The sequence below is a fragment of the Haplochromis burtoni genome, unplaced genomic scaffold (assembly GCF_018398535.1).
Source record: "Haplochromis burtoni strain Fernald_Lab_line unplaced genomic scaffold, NCSU_Asbu1 Contig_797, whole genome shotgun sequence".
NCBI classification, from domain to species: Eukaryota; Metazoa; Chordata; class Actinopteri; order Cichliformes; family Cichlidae; genus Haplochromis; species Haplochromis burtoni.
In genome coordinates this window covers 1813-22495 of record NW_024583158.1, presented here as the reverse complement: position 1 = coordinate 22495, position 20683 = coordinate 1813, and the positions used below count along the sequence as shown (strand labels likewise).

At 38.8% G+C, this 20683-nt stretch overlaps 1 protein-coding gene across 1 annotated transcript; it reads left to right on the top strand.

Moving 5' to 3' along the window:
• Positions 1–6368: 6368 nt before the first annotated feature.
• Positions 6369–20033, top strand: LOC102305687. Its single transcript, XM_042215691.1, has 22 exons — positions 6369–6411; positions 7462–7504; positions 7770–7802; positions 8643–8720; positions 9753–9797; positions 9888–10026; positions 10129–10232; positions 11149–11193; positions 11281–11419; positions 11516–11619; positions 11826–11870; positions 11959–12097; positions 12207–12310; positions 14483–14527; positions 14616–14754; positions 14864–14967; positions 16818–16862; positions 16951–17089; positions 17199–17302; positions 19160–19204; positions 19293–19431; positions 19541–20033. Exons 2-22 carry the CDS (start codon positions 7477–7479, stop codon positions 19698–19700), a joined length of 1923 nt encoding a protein of 640 aa, XP_042071625.1. The 5' UTR covers positions 6369–6411; positions 7462–7476; the 3' UTR covers positions 19701–20033.
• Positions 20034–20683: the final 650 nt, after the last annotated feature.

Here is a 20683-nt window from a genome sequence, read left to right as displayed (position 1 = left end):
AGGAGGGGCAAAACGGGCCTTTATGGCCTTACTATCATCTTCTCTATCTGCTTTCTTACTTATTTGTTCAATTTATTTAATTTTGAACATTACTTTCTCCATGTGTGGAGCTAAGCCAGAGCTGCAGCATGCAGATACCATGTGGACTAGCAAAAGAGGAGTCGGGTGGAGACCTAAACTGCAAACAACTGTACTGTCCATGGTTCACCACCAGATGGTGCAAAAAAGCAAGATCTGGGCATACAGTTCACCAATGCATTAAATGCAAAAGATCGTTACATTGTCCTTCTGTTTGTACCCACTGTCTGTTTTTAACGACAGATTTAGATTTTTTACTTTAATACAGCCACTGAGTGACCCCTATTTCCTTTCCCTCCACCAATTTGTTACATTTGTCACAGTTGTTTTAATTTTAACAACACAGCTTTCCCACAGCATACCTGCACCGTCTCATTGAAAGACAAAAGGCAAGCAAGAAATATCCTTAGCCGACTTATTTTGAAATAGAAAAAATGTATTTACTGTATGTTCTACTACATTTTTGTATGCTTATACAGAATGCTGTGTGTTGGGTCTGTGTTTCCACAAGCCCCGCTAGTTTAGAGACTTATTCATCATGAAGAACACAAGACATAACAGCACATATTCAACCGGTTTTTCACTCGCTAACGAGGGAAGTTTTGGTCAAGAACCAGCTCTTGAAGCTCAAATCCTTCAAAGAGCAGCTTCCCCTCAGCTATTTATTGACAAACTGTTACATACACATCACAGCAAAGCACCTCCCCTCAATGACCCCTCTTGGTTACAAAGACAACCTACTGTGTGTGATGTGTGTGTGTGTGTGTGTGGGTGGGTGGTGTGTGTGTGTGTGTGTGGTGTGGTGTGATCTCCTGCTCACCAAAAGGATCATAAAAGCAGGAAGCTTAAAGTCACTGGTGGATGAGGTGGTCAGGATCAAAGGAATGGCTTTGATCCTACCGTGTTGAACCAAGACTTACAAATTTAAGAAACCACAATGACACATTCAACAATTAGACTTAACTGTTTATCCAAGTGATTTATTCAATACATGAGGGGGTTTTTTGGGGGGGGGGGGAGTGGGGGGGTTGTTATTTTATATTTTCCAGTTTTTTCTTTAACGGGTCCATGTACTGACTAGCCATTAATAACTGAGATATAAAATTATACATTTGACACCCCTGCTCTAGGTTAGATTAGTTTGTAGACACATAATATCTCTTCAGAAACAAGGTTGTCAGTGGAGGATGAAAACTTTAAGGTCTTTAGCCCATTTTTTTTTTCTATCGCTCAGGTGCTATAAGGTATCTTTGACATTTTAATGTGAATTGTGAACTCATCCTTCTTTCCTTGACAGCTCTACAACAGATTATGAACTGTCAGTCTTGTTTTGTAATTGAAAAGCTTATCAGCCAGCTCATGAGGTGTTGTGTGCCTATAGGTTGGCTGTTTTGTATGTCATACAACTGTAGTCCATAGTTCAATGTCACTTGTTCAAGAGAACATGTCTGCTCTTTATGGTAAACACCACTGCTGTGTGATGGAATACTGAGTATTGTAAAGCTGGGTTTTTCTAAGTCAGTTTTGTCTTTGTCAGATGGTGTGTACTCTACAGTTTGGACATTGAATGAGGTGTCCTTCCCTTTTAGGAGCTAAACCACCTAACAATGTACGTGTAATGATCTCATCGTCTTTCCACTTGTACAACCCTCAGTCAAATAAACAGTAAAACGGAACTAATCTGGATTAACGCCTGTGTTTACAGATGACTTTGAGAGTTAGACAGAGGTGGAAATGCCAGAGAGAACTGGATTAACTCCTTGGCTGCAATTCTGACAGTGATGGTGAACAAAGGGCATTGAAAATGATGATGACTGTGCACCTGTTTAACGGGCAAAGTAAGCAAAGTCCTCTTGGGGAGTATTTAAAAGACGAAATACAAACATCTCAAAGAATCGCAAAGACAATGGTATGGTTTATAAAGGCCAGACTTACACTGTCAATATTAATACTCTGATTTGTGACGCGCCATCTGAAATGTTTTAAAGGTCATACTGTCACAGTCCTGGGTCATTTTGACCCAGCATTTTCAGTTCTTTTATTCCTTTGTATTATAGTTTGTATTCTGATCCTTTTGTCATGCCTTGTTTATTAGTATTCTATGTTTCAGTTATTCTTTGTGAGGGATTAGTTCTTAAGTTGTGTCTCTCGTTTAGTGTAAGTTCAGTTCAGTGTCAAGTCTGTGTCTGTTTCTTGTTTCCCGTTTTATCGTGAAAGGTTGTGCCTCATCTCAGTGTGTCTCGTTAGCCCAAACCCTCCCAGCTGTGTCTCCCTCCTGTTTTCCATTCCCTGATTACTCCCCTGTGTATATAAGCCCTGTGTTTTCCTGTGTTCCCTGTTGCGTCGTACCAGAACACACACTAGCTGTGCTAGTTGCTAGTGTTGCGAGTGTTGCGTCTCCTGCGTCTCCTGCGTCTCCTGCGTGTCCTGCGTCTCCTGCGTCTCCTGCGTCTCCTGCTCCAGTTTAGTATTTCTTTTCCAGTGTTTCAGTCCTCGGTTCCTCTGTTCAGTTTGTTTGGCTTTTGGTGAGTTTAGTTAGTACGAGGTTTTTCCCAGCAATAAAGCTGTGCTTTAAGTTTCACTTCCGTGTCTGAGTTCTGCATTTTGGGTCCACCACTCCTGCTTGCTCGCCTGCCACACAGCCAACCATGACACATACTCCATATAAGAGTTGTGAAAGATAATCAATCAGAGGTGATCGTGTTGATGGAAGAATAGTTTTAAGGGAACAGGGATGCACTTCTCGAATAGCTGAAGGTTTTTCATAGTGGAGTACAGTAACCAAGAAACTGGTATCAGCCCCTGGAATTCTTTGTGTTAGCTCATTTGTCTTAGATTATATGCACATAATAACCACAGGCTCTGTGGTCGGCATTAAGCTGGACACTCTGGTGACAGTGGCAGAGAAAAGGACATTAAAGAAACTGCTGGACATTATGGACAATGCTGGGCATCCTCTGCACACAGTCATAAACAATCAGACGAGCCTATTAAGCGACAGGTCGCTTCTCCCAAAGTCAAAAACCAACAGACTTAAAAATTCCTTTGTCCCACACGCCATCAGGCTGTTTAACTCCTCACTGGAGGGGACAGGGAGGGGAAAACGGGTCAAGGGAGGGCGTGAACAACTGAGCTGTAGTGCTTATTTACACTCAATATTTGTTTCTTATATTCAATTGTGCAATAATCACTGTGCAATATACTCACTCAAATGTTTAATCCTATTTATCCATATTATATGTTCTGTATTTATATATGTGTATATATGGTATGGTTTATGCTTACTCTCATTCCCCTTATTGTATCTGTAACATGCAACTTCTGTCGGTGCTGTGCTACTGGAAACTGAATTTCCCAGAGGAACCCACCCGGGGGATTAATAAAGTTTCATCTTGGGAATAGTTAGGCACCTGTTTATTTACTTAACTCGTGACCCAAAAGTCGTTGTTGTTTATCTATGAGGCAAAAAAAATTAATTTCTCATTAAGTAATTGCAGGAAGAGGGAAGATGCCAAATGAATTTGCTCAACAAATGAGGGTTTTACACGATATAGGTGGAAAGCCACTGAACTATGTCGTTTTTTGCTATACACAGGTCCTGTGGTATTGAAAACTGTTGTCCCCTAAAAGATGCAAACATTTCTTGTCCTTGACTGTATCCATGTCGATAATGCTAGAGTCAGATGAGTGGATTTGAAATGCTTATCGTCAAACTTTTTGTTATGTGCTGTGGTGACCTGACAAGACCTTTCCTATAAACAGTGTACATGGAGTAATTCATCTCCATGAGGATGCCAGCCACTTGAACTGTTCCTTAAATGGCATTTCCTGTTTCCTATTTGAAAACTACCTGCAACAAATCAATAAACATGTGAGGAGTGTGAGAAACCCCCTGGAACAAGTAACCAGGTGTTTGTCTGAAACTGAACATTCAGAAGTGGACGATACCCAAATACACCCGAAAGTGCTTGATTCTGTTAAAGAAAGGGACAGTTGTTTTCTTTTGAGCAAAACAGCTTTTGTTTTGCTCAACAGAAAAATGCAGACGGGCCTTTTGCTTGTAAAATTCTGTGCAAGCGTCACACTTCACCACTATTTCACCAACCATGTGGTTCTGGACATTTGAATAGAGTGTGCATAGGAAATGGTCATGTCAGGATGAAAAACTACTGTCAGGATGCACTACTGCTAGACAGGGATCTGTTCCGTAGGGTGGCCTGCCTCCCACAAGAAGCTGGTGGTTTTGTCCTCCAGGGATCATCAACTGATCGTCTTTTCCATCTGTCTGTTTTCTGTATCTTTCATTGTGACTCCTGCATGTCCTTTCTCACTACATCCATAAACCTCCCAGGGCCTCTGTGTCTTTTCTCTTGCCACAATATCCTACCCCCAGTCTAACCCTCATCGCTCTTCTCTGCATGTCCAGACTCTCTCAACCTCTCCCCTTTTACTCGATCCATTAGCTAAACCTGTACTGCCTCTCTAATGTAGTTATTAGCCACTCAAGTCGCTTATTTATGTCTGTCACCTCCACCTCCACATTGTCTCTTTTAACATGACAAACTGTGATTGTTGATTAGGGTTTGTGTCATTTTCTCTGCAATTGAACTATTTGCTTTGTATACGTCTGCTACATTGGTACTCAAAATGGGCTCCCTGTGCTATTGTAATGTATTCGGTTCTAAATTGGATGCTAACAGGTTTGTAACTGACAATGTAAAAATGGAAGGCATCGAAGGCGTATCAGTGTATGTGTATGCGGGTGTGTAGAGTGTCCTTCGCCCTGCCAGGCTAAGTAAACAGTCTTCCAGCCTACCCAGGTGACATGCGTGCGTGCGTGTGTGTGTTTATCCCGTGTTCAGCTGAGAGAAAGCGTCACCACGCCCAGTTAAGCAAAGGTTCACAGTCTTCAGTGGACCCAGGAGGCCTTGAAGGAGGGACAACGAGATCTGACAACAGTCCTGTTTTCATAGGAGAATTTTTGTTGTTCCAGTCAGCTTCGACCTTGGCAGGCCTTTAGCTGACGCCAGTGGGATAGCCGCATTAGTAATCATGGTAGTTGTTTTGGTTAGTGCGAACAAACTGCATCCAGTTTTACAGTTTTGTCTAATGTCCGTCACTGGTCACCAGGTGTCAATTCCCGTTCTTCTTCTCCAAGATCTTATCCATAATGCCATAATGGCACCGGTTCTGACATAAACAGTAGTAACCAGACCGAAAAGCAGCGCACATTTCGGTGCTTTATTTCGGTTCTTTTTTTTTTCCTGAGATGTCATACACTTCAGATTCTAGCTAATCATTTTACGTTTCCAAGGATAGTAGGCAGGCCCAGGTGCGTATGTTCTTTTAGAGCAGAGCTACAGATTAAAAATGCCCAAGTCCAAGCGGTCAAAAGTCTGGCTGTACTTCACAGCTGCATGTACTGCATGTACTTCACAGATGCAAACTCAGCAGCCTGCAACAAGTGCTTTAATGTGATACTGTGCAAAGGAGGTAACACCTCGAATCTGATAAAACACCTGGCGACGCATAGCGTCGCGATCGTGGCTCAAGAGTTGGGAGTTTGCCTTGTAATCGGAAGGTTGCCGGTTCGACAGTCTCGGTCGTTGTGTCCTTGGGCAAGACACTTCACCCGTTGCCTACTGGTGGTGGTCAGAGGGCCCGGTGGCGCCAGTGTCCAGCAGCCTTGCCTCTGTCAGTGCGCCCCAGGGTGGCTGTGGCTACAATGTAGCTTGCCATCACCAGTGTGTGAATGTGTGTGTGAATGGGTGGATGACTGGATATGTAAAGCGCTTTGGGGTCCTTAGGGACTAGTAAAGCGCTATATAAATACAGGCCATTTACCATTTACCATAGCGGGTATAATTTAAAGCCAAGAAATGCACCAAACCTACTACAGGTGTGGTGCTTGTTATCGGTACCGGAGTTAGCAACATCCCCCAAGAACCCGAAGAGGAGAGTCCTGGCCCCTAGCCCTGCCAGTGTAGCACAATCGATGATGGATGATGATGGCAGCAGCAGCTTTTCTTCTCTGCGTGAGTAGCTTAATGTTGTTCGTGTGTAATTTACATTGAGTAGGCTAACCACGTTATTACATTAATGCATGCTACAGTTAAACTATTTACTAGTTAACACCCTTGTTTTCTTAACTAATATTTACTTAGTTGCATCCGGGTATGTCAATGTGTAATTCAATATTTAGTTTCTTTTTATTATAATAACAGATTCCTAACTTGCAGTTGGCGGATGATGTGAACACTCCCAAAAAGGTACTCATAAACGCTGCGTGTCCCAGATACTGGCTGTGCAGCTTTGCTGGATCGTTCTAACAAGGTAACGCTTAACTTCTTTGTTCGTATCACAGCATAAACAGAATAAATAATTTTCTACTATAATTTGTGTATAATAGTAGATGTTGTGTATAAATGCAATAATTATAGTGCGTGAATTTAAAAATATAGTTGAAACTGCATTTTGTGTGTCATAAAACTGATCATTGAATCATATTCCTTAATAATATTTACATTTAAAACTAATCTAATTTTACTTAAAAATTCTCAAAACTGTTACTGTTGTAAATTAGCTATGTGATTATTAGCATATGAGGTTTATTTGTAAAGTTTGTGTCAGGATTTAGTGTTTATCAGAAACAGCAGCTACATTATTTATATGTCGCTTCCCTTTGGTAATATCTGTAGAAAACAGTAAAAAAAAAATCATATTAATGGTCTGATAAAACAATTATTTTAGATTATAAGATTAGTTCAACTACAGGCATGGGTTAAACACATGAAAGTGACTATGGATGCCCTAACTTCGGCTTCCAGTGAGAAATATGTAGAGCTGACTTCTTTCATATACACATTACTGCTAAAATAAAAAACTTTGCGTCTTGGAGTGATGTTGAAAAACAAGTTGATACATCTGTTAAAAGCATTAAATTGTTTTTGGAAAACCTACCCGAAGTGCTTTCAAGTTCATCCAAAATACCACAATGAGAGTACTAACAGCAACCTATACATTTTTGCCAGTGTAAGTTTTCAGTCAGCTAAGCCACAGAAATCTAAGGAGCTTGGAAAGAAAAACGACTCGACTTGTTTGAGTTTCTTGAGTTTCTTCTCGACTCAAACAAATCCAGTCGCTTTTCTTTCCAAGCGCCTTAGATTATTACTTTTCCTTCACGTTTTTATAGTTTTTGTTTTTTATGGTTCATATTTTAGTATGGTTACATGTAATCTTTCAATTATTACTTTTTAAAAAAATATTTGTGACGTCTGATAAAGCAAATATTTTCATTTTTGCATTGTGTGTTTGTCTTGCATGCACATAATATTTCTTAGCCAAGCAGTAGAAATACACAGGTTCCCTGTTTTATCTGCTCAGCTCTTCACTAACATCATGCTCTCTGGACTCAGCAGGATGTTCTGTGAGTACAACAGACTGATTATTTAAATATAGAGTTTTTCATAAAGTCAGAGGGAAAGATTAAGTGTCACTCTTCTTAAGCTTTTTATCTTTAAGAGGTACTTGAGATGAGGTGCTTTCTAATCTTCCTTTATAAAAGACTTCAAACTTTTCAAATCTAATTAAATGGGTTATTAATTATTTACAAGTTACTTGTAACAACTTTTAGGTTGGATTTTAAATCATTCAAACTCAATAATAATATTTTTTTCTTTTCTGATTTTCAGTTCTGGGAGTAACATGTTTACTCATGAGTTCAGGTAAATACACGTTTCAGTCACTTTTATCCTAATGTGCCAGTTTTTAACTTTATATTGCCACCTTGATCCGATCTAATAGATTTGCTGAACTTGTGCTTTCACTCTGATTACATGGGACCTTTTATTTACATCCTGTCTGTTAATTCTAAACCATGTAAGAAACCCTGAGTGTAAACACAAGCATCAAGCTGTTACGTGAAATTGCGCAGGAAGCTGCCTGTGTTAACTGTGACTATCACCAATAAATGTGGGCGTGTTTCCTGAATCAACAGCAGGCCTTACCTCCTTTGTCGCTGGATTCTGGATTCTGATACCAAGTACTAATACTGATAACGATTTGCAGCTCATGGAACCTGTCCTGATTTAAGACGTGAATCTGTCATCAGATTCACGTCTTTAATGTTTTTTAATTACAACCAAATGATGTGATTGGGTGTCAACTTGTATTCTGTGAAATGTGCCATACAAATAACTGACAGTAAATGACAGTTAACACAAGATGGTTATTATGCTCATGTCATACGCTGTGTGGCAGGCAGGATGTAGGACCCAAATGCAGGACTCACAGACACGAAAGGATGAACTGAAAACGGCAGATGTATTGCGGTGTTGCAAAAACATACTAGAAACCAAAAGCGCTTTTCTACTGTAAAGCACTTTGGGTTTTCAGTTACTATATATAACATTTATTTACTATTGTGTAAGTAAATAGGTGGATTGTTTATTTGGATATTTATTTGCTTTAAAAAGGCAGGAACAACTAAACTATTAAATTGTGACTATAAAATTAGCAATACAGCACTTATTAATACAGCAAAGACTCATTATTTTAAATTTCAGGCTATACCAGAGCTGAGACCACCGTGTCCCCACAAAGAAAGCCCCCCTGTGACAGCCAGATCTGCCGCTTGAGCCACGGTAAGAAAAGCATACTCTGTATATGAAAGATGTACAGACCTCCTGGGTTAGAAAAGTGGAGCTAATATAGAAGTGCCTTAAGCCAGCAAAAGAAGTCCATGTTGCTTGAGTCTAAGCAGAGATGCTCAGACGTTGGGTCCAAATTTGTGCTCGTAAGTTCAAACACACATACAGCCAGGGAAGTTGAGTGCAGAGTTTTACAAACACAAATCTTTTTTACACACACAAATTTACACAAATTCTCATCTATAGATACACAAACATAAAAATTTTCACATATTTTGGTTCACAAGGTTACAAAACCCAGTTCACAAGTACACATTTGATTTACAAGTACAAAATATTACTGACCAAAATTTGAGCCCATACCAGCAGAGTTCACACAACTGTAGACACTGCATTAATCCCTGTGTCAACTACTTCTCCCCTTTTCCCTCACTTGGAAACAAGACCCAGAGTTACTTAAACTCCTCCTACTAGGGGTCGCCTGTCCCATTGAACCAATCAGCCAAAAAGGCAACGCCCATAATAATGGAAAATTTATGCTTTCATTAAGCGTTTAAACTGGTCTGTTAAAAAAAAAATTAACCTCACACATATAATTGTTTTAAAAAATTGTTATTTAAATAAACAGTAATAGAGACCAAAACAGTTTTACTTCTGCTGCCATGTAAAGGTGGACCTTTTATTATGGCAGTGACTCACTGCGGGAGACTCCGGTGGATGTTCAGGGAACTGCAGGTTTTAGGATTTTAGCACTGGCTTCAACTTTTAAGGTTAAAATTTCTTTTTTTGTTTTGTTTTGTTTTGTTTTGTTTTGTTTTGTTTTGTTCATCACCTCTGTAACAAAAAAATAATAAATTTAATCTACTAATAAATACTGATTCGATATCAAAGTTAGTCTGTGCCATTGAGCTCCACTGTTAGCACTGAACTCTTAAAATCACATTTGTAAGTGTTATGTCACTTCTTTTTTGTCAGAAAAATTCAAAAAATTGCTGAAAATTAAACAATTTATGTCTCTTCTTTTAGTCCAGAGTGTAACATGCGAAGGATTTCAGGCAAACCTGCAGTGTGGTGAGGGTTATTTTTTGTTGGTTTGTCTTTTTATTTTTGAATTAATTTGTTTGAAATGCAAACATGGTTATAGTTTAATGTCTCCCTCAGGTGAAGGGCAGGTTTTAGTCATCCACGGAGCTAATTATGGACGCCGTGACAAAACCACATGCTCTGCTGGACGTCCGGCCTCTCAGCTCCAAGTTGTCCAGTGCTCAAGTCAGACGAGCACCAATGTTGTAGCTGAAAGGTACAGATTGGCTGTCTTTGTTTAGTTTTACTTTTTTTTCCAGATTACACAATGTGCAGTATGTTAAACATCTGCTGACTCACTTTTTATCTGCATTCAAAGCTGTAATGGGAAGAACAGCTGTACTATCTCAGCGAGCAACTCTGTGTTTGGAGACCCCTGTGTGGGCACCTACAAGTATCTGGAGGTGGATTATACTTGTCAGTGTAAGTACCTCAAACAGTAGTGCACATACAACTCCAAAAAAATGCTAGCAAACAATATATTCACAAGAACTATCAACTTTAATTTCATCCAGTGGAGTCAAACCTCTGTACCTTAAACAGTAACGTACACATGCTAGTGACCAAAGGACCATTCTTTTTGATTTCACTTAGTGCATAAATACACATTTCGATTTAATTTTTGGATTTCAAGATTGTGCTCCAGAATCAAACTCAACTTTATTCCACTTTTAAAAGCTAGAAGGTGAACAATCAAAAATTTAAAAATGTGAGGTGGAAAACACAAAATCAAATCCAAACCAAGAAGGAAAACGTTGCAAAACTTACAAATTAAATCTGTGATCATGAAATAATATTTAGTGTGAGAATAAAGAAATTATTTTACTGCTACAATGTAGCCTTCATCATTAATATTGCATTAAAATGTTTATTAAAGCTACTGGCATCATATTAACCTTTTTATTACAGGTGCAGCTATAATCATTGTATACACACATTTTATGTTGCGCTCATTAAAAGAGTTGATGTTCGGTTTATTTAAGGTCTTAAGCTTCGGTGGGCGCGATGTCCCAGCCGATCTATTATGTAAGTGACTTGGACCAATGGAAGGTTAAAACAGCATTCACGCTTACAGACATATATGATTTAAACATAGGCCAGGCCGAAGGCCAGGAATTCATTTAGCTTCTAACTGCATTTGAGCTTGCCTAGTAACAAGTGACAGAAGAAGAGTCAAGAAAGTGTAAATCCCCCGGGGAGTATTCGGAGAATGAGTTTAATTACCATGTATGGAAGAATGATTAGAAAGAGAAATGTCTCTGTCTATTTTAGCTATTTTTCTCCACATTAATTTTTAAAGTTTGTGATTTAATGAATGTGATTTACGCTTTTCTCTCAGTCCAGACTGTAACATGTGAAGAATCTGAGGCAAACCTTCAGTGTGGTGAGGTTTTCTTTTTTGTAACTTATTGAAAACATTTCATTGAAATGCAAACTTGTTTATAGTTTAACGCTGTGATCTCGTCCTCAGGGAAAGGGCAGATTTTAGTCATTCACAGAGCTGATTATGGACGCCATGACCAAACCACGTGCTCTAACTTACAACCTCACTGTAGGCTCAGAGATGTCCAGTGCTCAAGTCCAGAGAGCATTGAAGTAATAGCTGCAAGGTACAGATGGTTACTGTCTTTTTTCAACTTTTAATTTTCTCCCAGATATGCAGTATGTCAAACTTCTGCTGACTCACTTTTTATCTCCATTCAAAGCTGTAATGGGAAAAACAGCTGTAATATCTCAGCGAGCAACTCTGTGTTTGGAAACCCCTGTTTTGGCACCTCCAAGTACCTGGAGGTGGATTATACTTGTCAGTGTAAGTACCTTATTACAGAGGAAAACAAGTATAAAAAATCATAGTACGTTTTTATTTTATTCAAAGACAGATTGCAGGATGCAGAAAAGATGAAACAGAAGGAAAAGGTTGCAAAAGAGTTCAAGTTACGAATTAAATCATGAACTAATAATCAGTCTGCACATGAATTATTACACTTTCTAATGTGTTTTGTGTTTTTCTCTCAGTCCCGAGTGCAACATGTGAAGGATCTGAGGCAAACCTTCAGTGTGGTGAGGTTTTCTTTTTTGTAACTTTGTTGAATTTCATTTATTGAAATGTAAACATGGTTATTGTTTAATGCTATGATCTCTTCCTCAGAAAAAGGACAGGTTTTAGTCATCCACGGAGCTAATTATGGACGCCGTGACAAAACCACATGCTCTGCTGGACGTCCGGCCTCTCAGCTCCAAGATGTCCAGTGCTCAAGTCAGACGAGCACCAGTGTTGCAGCTAAAAGGTACAGATTGACTGCCTTTGTTTAGTTTTACTTTTTCTTCTTTTACCAGGCTACACAATGTGCAGTGTGTTAAACCCTTTGCTGACTCACTTTCTATCTGCATTCAAAGCTGTAATGGGAAAAACAGCTGTACTATCTCAGCGAGCAACTCTGTATTTGGAGACCCCTGTGTTGGCACCTACAAGTACCTGGAGGTGGATTATACTTGTCAGTGTAAGTACCTTAAACCAGGGCTGTCCAGCTCCAAACCTCAAGGGCCGGTGTCCTGAAGGTTTTGGACATCACCCAGGGTCAACACACCCAGTGTAAGTGCCTTAAACAGTAATGTACATACAACTCCAAAATAATTCTGCTAGCGTCCAAAGCAGTCTCAGGGACCATCCTCGTTGATTTCACTGAGTGGGGTCAAACCTCTGTGTCTGAGGCTTTATAATGGACATTCACATCATGATAACCAATAGGACAGATTCTTTCTTATACTATTTTACTTTTGTACAAAGAGAGTTTGGAGAATTTGCAGCTAGTACTTCTTGTTCAAAATATCAGTGTATTGTGTTGACAAGCTGAAGTTGAACTTCGGGCTTAGTTACCCTTGTATACCAAGGTAGTGCTGCAAAATCAAACTAAACTTTATTTGAACTTTAAAAGTTTAAAGAAGAACAAACAAGAAACAAAAAATGTGGAAATCCAAAAAAAAAAATGGCAATAAAAATATGGCATTGGACAGAAAAATAGATTTTAAACATGGATTCAAAGACTCAAATACCGATTACAGGACATGAAACAATTTTAAAAAAGATGAAATTCAATAGCTGATTTGAAGATTCACAAAAAAGTCGGGTTTTTTTTTTCCTTTAGTGGATAGAGACGGTGTTGATAGACGTGAAAGCAGGATGAGAAAGGAGAAGAGATGCAAACCTGGGCATACTGCTCTCCAGCCATACGACATACGGTTGCCTGCTCACCCACTGAGCTAAACCGGCACAAGTTTTTTTTTTTTAATTAGTAGTTTTAATTTGCAAACAGAGGGTTAAGTGGGAATTAGACACCCCTGAGCAACAAGACATGGGTGCATGTAATTAACACAGCTGAGGACAACCAAACAGTAGCATATCAAAACCCAAATAAAGACATAACTAAAAAAGGCAATGAGCAACCAGTACTAAATCAAGGAGACATTGAAACATGAAAATAAATACTGTAAATGGACTTGAATGGAGAAATTAATGGAGAACAGAGTAAGGGAAGGTTATAAGAGTGTGGAGAAAAAGCAGAGAGGAAGGCAGCAAAACTTGAACTTCAAGATATTAAAGAAAAGTTTACTTTAAAGTAGAGATGGACCGATCCGATATTACGTATCGGTATCTGATATTACGTATCGGTATCGATATTACGTATCGGTATCGGTCCGATACTGACCTAAATTACTGGATATCGGAGAGAAATAAAAATGTAATCCGATCCATTAAATATCAAAAAAGCACCTCACAAAACTTGCGACACGGCGTAACTCGGCTCATAACGTCGGAGCACGTTGGAGCAGTGTGCTCACGTGATAGAGCGGCTGTGTGTATTTGGAGCCTCGCTACCAAACCAGCATTTCATCTCTGAGGAAGTGATCCCAGAGAGAAGTAAAGCAAGTGTGTAAGTTCATCTCTGAATGTTTGTAAAGCATTCGCGCGTTAAGCTTAACAACCGATATAAGGAGCGAGTGCCTCTTCTCTCTCCCTCCCTCTCCTGCTGCTACTTCAAACGTGAAACTGATTAATGATCAACTGATCGCCTTTTCTGTCGCTAGTCAAACCTCTGTGACTGAGGCTTAATAATGGACATTTAGCCACTGAATCATGACATTTTACAGAACATCCTCTTTTTATTGTCGTTTTCTTTAAAAAATGAACAAACATCAATATAATGTGGAGCATTCGCAGCTAGGACTTAATCCAAAACATCTGTTTATTGTGTTGGCCTAAATACACCTTTGTTTTTAAGGAGGTTCTCCAAAATAAACTAGTTTTCTCTTTATTTTTGTAGGGTCTTTAAGGGTATGAAATGCCTTGAAGTGACTGCTGATTTGGCAATATTTAAATAAAACTGAAATTAATTTTAAAAAGGTAAAACATGAACCAAAAGGAAACTGGGGAACATGTGAGATGCAAAACATAAAATGACAGTAAAAATTAAAATGGACAGAGGAAAACAAAAATAATAAAATCATACTACGTTTCATATATATTATTCAAAGACAGATTGCAGGATGCAGAAAAGATGAAACAGAAGGAAAAGGTTGCAAAAGAGTTCAAGTTACGAATTAAATCATGAACTAATAATCAGTCTGCACATGAATTATTACACTTTCTAATGTGTTTTGTGTTTTTCTCTCAGTCCCGAGTGCAACATGTGAAGGATCTGAGGCAAACCTTCAGTGTGGTGAGGTTTTCTTTTTTGTAACTTTGTTGAATTTCATTTATTGAAATGTAAACATGGTTATTGTTTAATGCTATGATCTCTTCCTCAGAAAAAGGACAGGTTTTAGTCATCCACGGAGCTAATTATGGACGCCGTGACAAAACCACATGCTCTGCTGGACGTCCGGCCTCTCAGCTCCAAGATGTCCAGTGCTCAAGTCAGACGAGCACCAGTGTTGCAGCTAAAAGGTACAGATTGACTGCCTTTGTTTAGTTTTACTTTTTCTTCTTTTACCAGGCTACACAATGTGCAGTGTGTTAAACCCTTTGCTGACTCACTTTCTATCTGCATTCAAAGCTGTAATGGGAAAAACAGCTGTACTATCTCAGCGAGCAACTCTGTATTTGGAGACCCCTGTGTTGGCACCTACAAGTACCTGGAGGTGGATTATACTTGTCAGTGTAAGTACCTTAAACCAGGGCTGTCCAGCTCCAAACCTCAAGGGCCGGTGTCCTGAAGGTTTTGGACATCACCCAGGGTCAACACACCCAGTGTAAGTGCCTTAAACAGTAATGTACATACAACTCCAAAATAATTCTGCTAGCGTCCAAAGCAGTCTCAGGGACCATCCTCGTTGATTTCACTGAGTGGGGTCAAACCTCTGTGTCTGAGGCTTTATAATGGACATTCACATCATGATAACCAATAGGACAGATTCTTTCTTATACTATTTTACTTTTGTACAAAGAGATTTTGGAGAATTCGCAGCTAGTACTTCTTGTTCAAAATGTCAGTGTATTGTGTTGAGAAGCTAAAGTTGAACTTCGGGCTAAGTTACCCTTTGTATACCAAGATTTTGTTTCAAAATCAAACTAAACTTTATTTGAACTTTAAAAGTTTAAAGAAGAACAAAGAAAAAACAAAAAAAATGTGGAAATGCAAAAGAAATGGCAATAAAATATGGCATTGGACAGAAAAATGGGTTAAGAGGGAATTAGACACCCCTGAGGAACAAGACATGGGTGCATGTCATTAACACAGCTGAGGACAACCAAACAGTAGCATATCAAAACCCAAATAAAGACATAACTTAAAAAAGGCAATGAGCAACCAGTACTAAATCAAGGAGACATTGAAACATGAAAATAAATACTGTAAATGGACTTGAATGGAGAAATTAATGGAGAACAGAGTAAGGGAAGGTTATAAGAGTGTGGAGAAAAAGCAGAGAGGAAGGCAGCAAAACTTGAACTTCAAGATATTAAAGAAAAGTTTACTTTAAAGTAGAGATGGACCGATCCGATATTACGTATCGGTATCGATATTACGTATCGGTCCGATGCTGACGTAAATCACTGGATATCGGAGAGAAATAAAAATGTAATCCGATCCATTAAATATCAAAAAAGCACCTCACAAAACTTGCGACACGGCGTAACTCGGCTCATAACCGTAGCACGTCGGAGCAGTGTGCTCACATGATAGAGCGGCTGTGTGTATTTGGAGCCTCGCTACCAAACCAGCATTTCATCTCTGAGGAAGTGATCCCAGAGAGAAGTAAAGCAAGTGTGTAAGTTCATCTCTGAATGTTTGTAAAGCATTCGCGCGTTAAGCTTAACAACCGATATAAGGAGCGAGTGCCTCTTCTCTCTCCCTCCCTCTCCTGCTGCTACTTCAAACGTGAAACTGATCAATGATCAGCTGATCGACTTTTCTGTCGCTAGTCAAATCTCTGTGACTGAGGCTTAATAATGGACATTTAGCCACTGAATCATGACATTTTACAGAACATCCTCTTTTTATTGTCGTTTTCTTTAAAAAACGAACAAACATCAATATAATGTGGAGCATTCGCAGCTAGGACTTAATCCAAAACATCTGTTTATTGTGTTGGCCTAAATACACCTTTGTTTTTAAGGAGGTTCTCCAAAATAAACTAGTTTTCTCTTTATTTTTGTAGGGTCTTTAAGGGTATGAAATGCCTTGAAGTGACTGCTGATTTGGCAATATTTAAATAAAACTGAAATTAATTTTAAAAAGGTAAAACATGAACAAAAAGGAAACAGGGGAACATGTGAGGTGCAAAACATAAAATGACAGTAAAAATTAAAATGGACAGAGGAAAACAAAAATAATAAAATCATACTACGTTTCATATATATTATTCAAAGACAGATTGCAGGATGCAGAAAAGATGAAACAGAAGGAAAAGGTTGCAAAAGAGTTCAAGTTACGAATTAAATCATGAACTAATAATCAGTCTGCACATGAATTATTACACTTTCTAATGTGTTTTGTGTTTTTCTCTCAGTCCCGAGTGCAACATGTGAAGGATCTGAGGCAAACCTTCAGTGTGGTGAGGTTTTCTTTTTTGTAACTTTGTTGAATTTCATTTATTGAAATGTAAACATGGTTATTGTTTAATGCTATGATCTCTTCCTCAGAAAAAGGACAGGTTTTAGTCATCCACGGAGCTAATTATGGACGCCGTGACAAAACCACATGCTCTGCTGGACGTCCGGCCTCTCAGCTCCAAGATGTCCAGTGCTCAAGTCAGACGAGCACCAGTGTTGCAGCTAAAAGGTACAGATTGACTGCCTTTGTTTAGTTTTACTTTTTCTTCTTTTACCAGGCTACACAATGTGCAGTGTGTTAAACCCTTTGCTGACTCACTTTCTATCTGCATTCAAAGCTGTAATGGGAAAAACAGCTGTACTATCTCAGCGAGCAACTCTGTATTTGGAGACCCCTGTGTTGGCACCTACAAGTACCTGGAGGTGGATTATACTTGTCAGTGTAAGTACCTTAAACCAGGGCTGTCCAGCTCCAAACCTCAAGGGCCGGTGTCCTGAAGGTTTTGGACATCACCCAGGGTCAACACACCCAGTGTAAGTGCCTTAAACAGTAATGTACATACAACTCCAAAATAATTCTGCTAGCGTCCAAAGCAGTCTCAGGGACCATCCTCGTTGATTTCACTGAGTGGGGTCAAACCTCTGTGTCTGAGGCTTTATAATGGACATTCACATCATGATAACCAATAGGACAGATTCTTTCTTATACTATTTTACTTTTGTACAAAGAGATTTTGGAGAATTCGCAGCTAGTACTTCTTGTTCAAAATGTCAGTGTATTGTGTTGAGAAGCTAAAGTTGAACTTCGGGCTAAGTTACCCTTTGTATACCAAGATTTTGTTTCAAAATCAAACTAAACTTTATTTGAACTTTAAAAGTTTAAAAGAAGAACAAAGAAAAAACAAAAAAAATGTGGAAATGCAAAAGAAATGGCAATAAAATATGGCATTGGACAGAAAAATGGGTTAAGAGGGAATTAGACACCCCTGAGGAACAAGACATGGGTGCATGTCATTAACACAGCTGAGGACAACCAAACAGTAGCATATCAAAACCCAAATAAAGACATAACTTAAAAAAGGCAATGAGCAACCAGTACTAAATCAAGGAGACATTGAAACATGAAAATAAATACTGTAAATGGACTTGAATGGAGAAATTAATGGAGAACAGAGTAAGGGAAGGTTATAAGAGTGTGGAGAAAAAGCAGAGAGGAAGGCAGCAAAACTTGAACTTCAAGATATTAAAGAAAAGTTTACTTTAAAGTAGAGATGGACCGATCCGATATTACGTATCGGTATCGATATTACGTATGGGTATCGGTCCGATGCTGACGTAAATCACTGGATATCGGAGAGAAATAAAAATGTAATCCGATCCATTAAATATCAAAAAAGCAACTCACAAAACTTGCGACACGGCGTAACTCGGCTCATAACCGTAGCACGTCGGAGCAGTGTGCTCACATGATAGAGCGGCTGTGTGTATTTGGAGCCTCGCTACCAAACCAGCATTTCATCTCTGAGGAAGTGATCCCAGAGAGAAGTAAAGCAAGTGTGTAAGTTCATCTCTGAATGTTTGTAAAGCATTCGCGCGTTAAGCTTAACAACCGATATAAGGAGCGAGTGCCTCTTCTCTCTCCCTCCCTCTCCTGCTGCTACTTCAAACGTGAAACTGATCAATGATCAGCTGATCGACTTTTCTGTCGCTAGTCAAATCTCTGTGACTGAGGCTTAATAATGGACATTTAGCCACTGAATCATGACATTTTACAGAACATCCTCTTTTTATTGTCGTTTTCTTTAAAAAACGAACAAACATCAATATAATGTGGAGCATTCGCAGCTAGGACTTAATCCAAAACATCTGTTTATTGTGTTGGCCTAAATACACCTTTGTTTTTAAGGAGGTTCTCCAAAATAAACTAGTTTTCTCTTTATTTTTGTAGGGTCTTTAAGGGTATGAAATGCCTTGAAGTGACTGCTGATTTGGCAATATTTAAATAAAACTGAAATTAATTTTAAAAAGGTAAAACATGAACAAAAAGGAAACAGGGGAACATGTGAGGTGCAAAACATAAAATGACAGTAAAAATTAAAATGGACAGAGGAAAACAAAAATAATAAAATCATACTACGTTTCATATATATTATTCAAAGACAGATTGCAGGATGCAGAAAAGATGAAACAGAAGGAAAAGGTTGCAAAAGAGTTCAAGTTACGAATTAAATCATGAACTAATAATCAGTCTGCACATGAATTATTACACTTTCTAATGTGTTTTGTGTTTTTCTCTCAGTCCCGAGTGCAACATGTGAAGGATCTGAGGCAAACCTTCAGTGTGGTGAGGTTTTCTTTTTTGTAACTTTGTTGAATTTCATTTATTGAAATGTAAACATGGTTATTGTTTAATGCTATGATCTCTTCCTCAGAAAAAGGACAGGTTTTAGTCATCCACGGAGCTAATTATGGACGCCGTGACAAAACCACATGCTCTGCTGGACGTCCGGCCTCTCAGCTCCAAGATGTCCAGTGCTCAAGTCAGACGAGCACCAGTGTTGCAGCTAAAAGGTACAGATTGACTGCCTTTGTTTAGTTTTACTTTTTCTTCTTTTACCAGGCTACACAATGTGCAGTGTGTTAAACCCTTTGCTGACTCACTTTCTATCTGCATTCAAAGCTGTAATGGGAAAAACAGCTGTACTATCTCAGCGAGCAACTCTGTATTTGGAGACCCCTGTGTTGGCACCTACAAGTACCTGGAGGTGGATTATACTTGTCAGTGTAAGTACCTTAAACCAGGGCTGTCCAGCTCCAAACCTCAAGGGCCGGTGTCCTGAAGGTTTTGGACATCACCCAGGGTCAACACACCCAGTGTAAGTGCCTTAAACAGTAATGTACATACAACTCCAAAATAATTCTGCTAGCGTCCAAAGCAGTCTCAGGGACCATCCTCGTTGATTTCACTGAGTGGGGTCAAACCTCTGTGTCTGAGGCTTTATAATGGACATTCACATCATGATAACCAATAGGACAGATTCTTTCTTATACTATTTTACTTTTGTACAAAGAGATTTTGGAGAATTCGCAGCTAGTACTTCTTGTTCAAAATGTCAGTGTATTGTGTTGAGAAGCTAAAGTTGAACTTCGGGCTAAGTTACCCTTTGTATACCAAGATTTTGTTTCAAAATCAAACTAAACTTTATTTGAACTTTAAAAGTTTAAAAAAGAACAAAGAAAAAACAAAAAAAATGTGGAAATGCAAAAGAAATGGCAATAAAATATGGCATTGGACAGAAAAATGGGTTAAGAGGGAATTAGACACCCCTGAGGAACAAGACATGGGTGCATGTCATTAACACAGCTGAGGACAACCAAACAGTAGCATATCAAAACCCAAATAAAGACATAACTTAAAAAAGGCAATGAGCAACCAGTACTAAATCAAGGAGACATTGAAACATGAAAATAAATACTGTAAATGGACTTGAATGGAGAAATTAATGGAGAACAGAGTAAGGGAAGGTTATAAGAGTGTGGAGAAAAAGCAGAGAGGAAGGCAGCAAAACTTGAACTTCAAGATATTAAAGAAAAGTTTACTTTAAAGTAGAGATGGACCGATCCGATATTACGTATCGGTATCGATATTACGTATGGTATCGGTCCGATGCTGACGTAAATCACTGGATATCGGAGAGAAATAAAAATGTAATCCGATCCATTAAATCACGCTGGGGATATCTCAGCGGAGAGTGATTTAAGTAAAAAAATATAAAGTAAAATATGATCAGCTGAGTCAAGATGGGAAAAATAAGAGAAAGAG